The 6,933-nt window shown below is 39.2% G+C and overlaps 1 protein-coding gene across 1 annotated transcript; it reads left to right on the top strand.

Moving 5' to 3' along the window:
- The first annotated feature begins 2,333 nt into the window (after positions 1–2,333).
- Positions 2,334–5,544, top strand: edf1 (endothelial differentiation-related factor 1). The gene is made up of 5 exons (XM_069171196.1): positions 2,334–2,583; positions 3,742–3,793; positions 4,025–4,185; positions 4,684–4,777; positions 4,882–5,544. The coding sequence occupies exons 1-5, from the start codon at positions 2,506–2,508 to the stop codon at positions 4,941–4,943; spliced, it is 447 nt and encodes a 148-aa protein (XP_069027297.1). The 5' UTR covers positions 2,334–2,505; the 3' UTR covers positions 4,944–5,544.
- The last annotated feature ends 1,389 nt before the right edge of the window (positions 5,545–6,933 follow it).

Below are 6,933 nucleotides of genomic sequence, written 5' to 3'. Positions count from 1 at the left end.
AAGTAACTGGTCTGTGTCTGCGACCCAGGATGGCCTCCAAGGGAGGTGTCAGGCCAGACGAAGGCCTGATGATGATGCAGGAGCTGGACGACCGTCTGAAAGAGCAGATTGACAAACTGGAGCATGTTCGCCTCACTGCCGTTGAACTGAAGGACAACTTGTCTGGGGTACATCAGTCAGAATCTCCAATCTATGATTAAAACAGAACAAAAGTCATTTTGATTCAGCTCTATTGTGTTATGTCGTTATTTTCTTCTGTTACAGAGCAACGGTGATCTAAGCCAGTCTATCAGTGACCATATGGACTGGTTGAATCACCTGTCTGAGCGAGTGGAGACTCTTCACATGAACACTACAGTTTTTATTCAGGTGGGAAACAAGATGGAATTTCTAATGGGAAGCCAAAGTGATGTTTTTTTTTTTGTTTTTTTTAAACAGCACCGTGAATATTGTGTAACGCTTCTATAATAAATGTCAGCAGAAATAATAATCAAAGATTTTGTGCATACATGGTTCAGGGTGGCACTCATTTCCTCTTACCAACATTATCAGTGAAGAATGGGGGGGGGGAGATTGCCTGTCTTCTCTTAACATGTGAGCAGGACGACAGCGTCCGGGCAATGACGGAAAATAGACACAAGTGTAAACACCAACAACTGTTTTTCACTAACAGATTTAGGAAACAGTTAGGCAGCTGCAGGATGAATGCACTGAAGGCCATTTGCCAAAACACAAATTTGTATAAGGATATACACCATGGAAATATAATATCATACTGAAATAGGAATGGGAAAGATTTGGTCAGAGCCACTCCTGCAGGAGCTGCGTTACGGTGCCTCCTATTTACATTTTTATTTGTGCTGTAGAAGTGCAGCCATATTTACCTGAAGTGCACAAAGACCGGGATAGTAGTCCAGCCTTGTTTTTAGGTTGTGTAGAAAAAAAAAACTTGTACATTGATGGCTTATTTGCATCATAATTGTTGCAAATCTCTCTATTAAATAATTCAGATTTTCTATTGTCTGTAACCAGAGTTTTAACAAGAAAAGATTTGATCCATGTCATCTTACCTGGTAGAACAGAGCATTAGTCTCTTCACTGTTTTTTTTTCTTGTATGTTTCCAGATGAATCCAAAGCCTCGCACATGGGCAGGGAAACAGGGCTCCAAACATGGCTACCGATGGGGACGTCTCCACCAGGCAGAGGACGCGGCGTCGGAGTTTGGCTGGTCGCCCATTCGTACGCGAAGGAACAGCGATGCTGCCTCGGAGATGTCCTGCAACTGGTGACCATGTAAACTGTGTGTCAACTACGGTTGCAAAGTAGTGCAAAAAAAACTGTTTGCACATTTAATTTTTACTGTTACATTTTCCCACATTGTCATGCATTGCATTTTACATATGACTTAACACTTTTCTACTTTTTCTCTCCCATGCATTTTGTTGCTCGACATGTTATATCTTTGAATAAAGGTACAGCCTATGTCAGTAAGCCTATGTTACCTTTGTGTATAGTTTGTCTGAAATTCTCCAACCTATTTTTTTTTTATTTTGTTTTAAATAGCTACATAAATGTTATTACATCCATAAAAGTGGCATAGGTGCACTCTTATTCAGAGTTATGTCTATTATCTTGGCAAAGGTGAAGTGCTCTCAAGGTAGGTAGGTAGGTAGGTATATACTTTATTAATCCCCGAGGGGAAATTTTTTCGCCACAGCAGCATACATACAAAATCAATAATAGAAACAATAGAATAAAATAATAGAATAGAATAATATAATAATATAATAGAAAAGCAATAAAATAAAATAGCAGTAAATAGCAGTAAAAATATAAATATAAAATATAAAATGCACAGTATATACAGTATATATACAGTACATTATATATCTATATATATTATATACAACAAACCAATAAACACAGTCAACATATATATATATATGTATATATATACATACAGTACAGTATATATCTATATATATAATATACAAGCAACCAAGAAACACAGTCAACAGTGTTATTGTACTGTGATGGATTTTGCCAGAGGTGAGTTATTGTAAAGTCTTATGGCAGTGGGCAGCAAACACGGGTTTTAACAAAAAAAAAAAAAAAGAGAAATAAACTTTTTCTGTGCATAAAAGAAGTTAACATTATATTTTTAGATTAAGTGGCTCTTTAGTTTTTTTCTTCTCCGTGTCTGATGTAATGTGTGTTTTAAACGTGAAATCAAAATCAACCAACCTGAAAACCCCAGTCGACGCGAATGTAGGTCAGCGCGCTCCACCGGCAGAGGGCGCTGCGGAGACTGTCCTCTGTTCGCCCACACGGTTGTAAATAAAGCTTTGGCAGAACGCGTGGGTGATAATTCTGGAAGGAGCGTCTGATTCGCTAAAGTAGCTAAAAAAAACAAAAACCCCAAAAAGGATCACTCTCACAACACCGAGTCGGACTTGTATATTTTTATTTTTTTTTGTATCTTCATTAAAACCCCGTCTGGAAACATGGCAGAAAGCGACTGGGACACCGTAACTGTCTTGAGGAAGAAGGGGCCGACCGCTGCTCAGGCCAAATCCAAGCAGGTAGAAAAAAAAATAAAAAATAAAAAAATGCTGAAATCAGGTTTCGTATGTTAAACAAACCCGAGTATAATGCTGATGCTTTTTTGTTGTTGTTGTTGTTGTTGTTTTTTTAAATCTCGCAAAGCAGTTCGCGCACGTGTTTTGAGTTTTGAACTGCGAACGTGCTTTCAGTTTAATAACAAGTTTATTTCTGACCGGAAGTTAGCCTAGCCACTTAGCTCACGAATCGCTAGATTTTTTTTTAATTTTTTTTTTTAGAGGATGTATTATACATTAATACAATAATAATGTTAACGATTCGGGTTTTATTTTTTATTTTTTTTATTTTCTCAACTCTGATCTCCGGAGGCGACGTGACGAACACGAGTTCAGTTAGCTAACCGAGCAGCTGCGTCCACACCTGCACAAACACGTTTTTAAATAAATCAACCTCCTTGTTTTTGTGGGAACGTTTGGTCTCCATGCCAAAACAAAACATTATTTAAAAATCGTTACTGTAAATCCAGGGTGAGCGCGTGTTATTATTGAAATACATGAGCTAACCTACGTGGCTGCATAGACATTCATTGTTTTGTCTGCTGACGTAATGAAATGATGTAAACTGATGAATAATAATAATAATAATAATAATAATAATAATAATAATAATAATACTTTCACTAATTTGTCATGTTTACCTATTTAAAAACAAGGTGTCGCACATTGACAGTCAATTCTCGATGGTTCCGGTTTGACGTCACTGAGATTGACCGTTGTACCTGGGGAGGGGGCGGGGCTTAACATTTAATCAATAAAGCTGATTGTGATAAATCCTAAACACTCAGATTTTACGTGAGCTAAGAATGAAAACAACAACTAGTCAAACTCTTGAGGAAAAAAATATATGACAACGAGCAAAACGTATTTTTGAATGGAGGTGGATATTAATATCAATCCATTTTGAGAAAAGCAGAAAGATTACTGGCCTCACCTCGTTGGAAACGTGATGGTGCTCAGGTGATCTTTTGTTTACCTTCTTCAACACACTTAGATAAGCACATTTGTTACTTTTTAACTACACGAGTAATAAAAAAAGACGGAAAGCTGAATAAAGCAATCTCCTGATACCTGATTATGTTTTGAAATTTTATGACTTTATGACGTCTTTTTTTCCTCCAGGCTATCACTGCTGCTCAGAGACGAGGGGAGGATCTCGAGACAAGCAAGAAATGTAAATTTCTGTTTTCTGCAGTCATTTTTTTTTTTTTTTTTTAAGTAGACCTCCTAACTTGCAGCGTGGTCTTATATTTAAGCACTTCAGGGATTCCTCTCGTCATCCTACTCTTAGTCCTGCAGGAGAAGCACTTAATTACCTTGATGGTGTTGAGTTTGTGCAGCGTTTGCATGCCTGCCACCCTGCACGACGCCTCAGCATTACATCGTCTCGCCGCTTGTCTCGCAGGGTCTGCGGGGCAGAACAAACAGCATCTTGTGACAAAAAATACAGCCAAACTGGACCGGGAGACGGAGGAGCTCCACCATGAACGGGTTCCCCTGGAGGTGGGTAAGGTCATCCAGCAAGGCCGGCAGGAGAGAGGCCTGACCCAGAAAGACCTGGCCACTGTGAGTATACCGACTTCTCGTGCTGGCGTTGCGCAACATAAAGGCAACGGGACTGCACAGCAAATTTCGGGCGAGAATATCAACATCGGGAACGACAGATAGGCCTTGACTTGTGGCATGAATGAACCACAGCGATGCGGCGTCTGGGACACACCGCGGCGGAAAGTCTCAATTTAGTCATTTAAAAAAAACAAAAAAACGTTCATATCTCATAATAAGCAGAAAAAATAACACCGTGCATCAAATTCTAAAACTTCTCACTCAAAACTCGACTGCTGAGTCGTCGGCGCCGGCCGGGTTGAGTCGAGCTCGAACAATGTTTTCCTAGTTTTCTCTGCAACGTTATAAAACGTTTTTTTTTTTTAATCTCATCGTGAATCTTTTAATTCTGAACTGGGTTGTAGATAAAAATGGGTTCTCATCTAAACAGGCATTTTACATTCTTAGGTAGTTTCAACCAAACTCTAAAATGATGTACCGCAAACTGTTTTTCCTCAGAAAATTAACGAGAAGCCTCAAATCATTGCTGACTATGAGTGCGGGAGAGCGATTCCCAACAACCAGGTCATGGGCAAAATAGAGAGAGCGATCGGTGAGCAGACTGTTAACTTCTTCTTTTCCCCCCCAAATAAAACCATCATGTTTATTCTGTCTCTGTTATCAGTTGTGTAAATGTTCATCTTCTGCCACGAATAGGGCTGAAATTGCGTGGGAGGGATATTGGCCTACCCTTGGAGGCAAAACCCAAGAAGAAATGAACACAAAGCCTCGAAATCAGCCCCCCCCCCACCCACATCCCCTCCCAACCCATCCCATTCCTGTAACCTCTTCCTGTAACCTCTAACTGAAACCTGAACCCTTCCCCTGCCGCCCCCACGCACTCAATCTCTCCTTTTTCCCCTCCCCTCCCCTCCCCTCCCATCCCTTCCTCTCCCCGGGCTGATATAACCGGCGTCCTGCCTGAGGACCTGGTGCTCCACTGCATTGCAGGCTGCAAACTGACAAGTCATCTGAATCACTCTTCCTCGACACACACAAACAAATGAATGATCGAATGCATTTGTAAACGTCACAAAGTCAAAAGTTCAGTGAATTTCCTTTCACCTACGTCTGCTTAGGCTTTGGCATGATGAAATTCAACCTGTTGAAAGTGATGTTGAATCATTTCAAAGGTGAATTCTTTTTCATGATCAAGCAAACTAGTTTGACTAACGTTTAATTCTGAGCATGATATTAAACCAAAAGTGCTTGATTGCATCTTTTTCACACTTCAGACAGTCGGTGGACGTCGTTAGTGTTGAAATGTTTAAATGCTGTGCTTTGTTTTGATCTAAAAATAAAGTTTGACAGTTCATGACATTTCTGCGTTTGAATTTGTTGTCGCCCTCTCTCAAGATTTCATAGCAAAATAAGTCATTTAAAAAAAAATCTTTGAACATTGCTATGTAATTCTGGCAGGTGACGTTAAAAATGATTCTCGAACTCTGATATTTCTTATTTGTAAACGGCGACAAAGAACTCCATATTCAACGAGTTAGTACCTCAAAATAAAAAAAAACTGCCAGAACAACTCAGTTTTTCTTAAGTTTGTGGAAGCATGTATTTGGTGTACCAAATTAAAAAAAATTCAATTAAAAGTACACAATTTCACATCATTTTTAACCACTAATATTATTACAAAATCTGTAAGATTTTACAAAAAATTTTTTTAAAAACTAGACCAGATGGAAAATAACACCAAAAACTTGCTATGACCGTTAGATCTTTGGAAAAGGAAGTGAGATGGTTTTGATGCTGTCCATAACATGCTGTCTGTAGGTAGGTAGGTAGGTATATACTTTATTAAGTATTTAGGTAGCGCCACTCTGCCTGTTCCTTATAATGGTAGCGAAAACCCTGCAAGTGTTTTAAGTGTGAAAAACTTGTGAAAAGTTGTTGTTTCCTAAACTTGGTATTCCCATAAAATGACTATATTTGAATACCTGGAACATATCGGAATATAAATCTGAATGTAGTAGCAATATTGGGCCACTAGATGTCAGAATACTACCAGAAATAGATCCTGACTGCTGTCCTACTCGAATTAAAATACATTTTTCTTAAAATTGCTTCTAATATTTACATTTTGTTAACAACATAAATGGCAATCCTATTATAAATAGAAAGAAACTGGTCCTGCCTTACAAATGTAAATGTTACTTCTGCTGGTAGATTCAAACGATGTCGATTAAGTATTGAAGCACCTCTACAGAAGAATGCTTTTAATTTGTGTAATGTTTCATTTAAAGTCCTAAAAATGAACCACATCTTAAAACTGAGACACACCTGTCACCCTGAAATATTCAGCAGTTGATGAAGCTGTGATGCGCAACGGGTTTCATTTCTCCACAGTGCCCCACTTCGTACCACGGGTTATTGATTTAAGCATTACTTCTGCCGGTGGTAATGCTGCCTTCTGTTTTTATTAAAGATTCATGGACCTTATTGTTGCAGAATAACAAAAGCAGCACGACGCAGGGAAGTGTCAGTGGGACAGAAACCATCCACACACTTGTGTATGATGTCAGTTTAAAGGCTGGTGGAGTGGTGAAGGACCAAAAGGAAGCTGAAGAGGTCTAGTTTATCAGTGAGGCAGTGTAAGCAGAGCAGGCCATAAGTCTGAAGGGAGCTGCAGCTACGTACTGTACATCCTCCACGTGGCCAAGGACGAGGTCGGGGGGATGATGTGTCTTTATAATTAATTAGAGA

This window comes from Embiotoca jacksoni, unplaced genomic scaffold (assembly GCF_022577435.1).
Source record: "Embiotoca jacksoni isolate LCO1_2020_lvr unplaced genomic scaffold, fEmbJac1.0.p SCAF_10, whole genome shotgun sequence".
Lineage (NCBI taxonomy): Eukaryota > Metazoa > Chordata > Actinopteri > Embiotocidae > Embiotoca > Embiotoca jacksoni.
This window is presented reverse-complemented; position numbering and strand designations above follow the sequence as displayed.

What these genes read in the sequence shown, in the direction of transcription:
- edf1 (XM_069171196.1), top strand. Translation starts at nt 2,506, where the DNA reads ATGGCAGAAAGCGACTGGGACACCGTAACTGTCTTGAGGAAGAAGGGG. An exon ending in CTCAGGCCAAATCCAAGCAG is followed by an intron (nt 2,584 to 3,741) that starts GTAGAAAAAAAA and finishes TTTTTCCTCCAG; the next exon opens with GCTATCACTGCTGCTCAGAG. An exon ending in CAAAATAGAGAGAGCGATCG is followed by an intron (nt 4,778 to 4,881) that starts GTGAGCAGACTG and finishes TGCCACGAATAG; the next exon opens with GGCTGAAATTGCGTGGGAGG.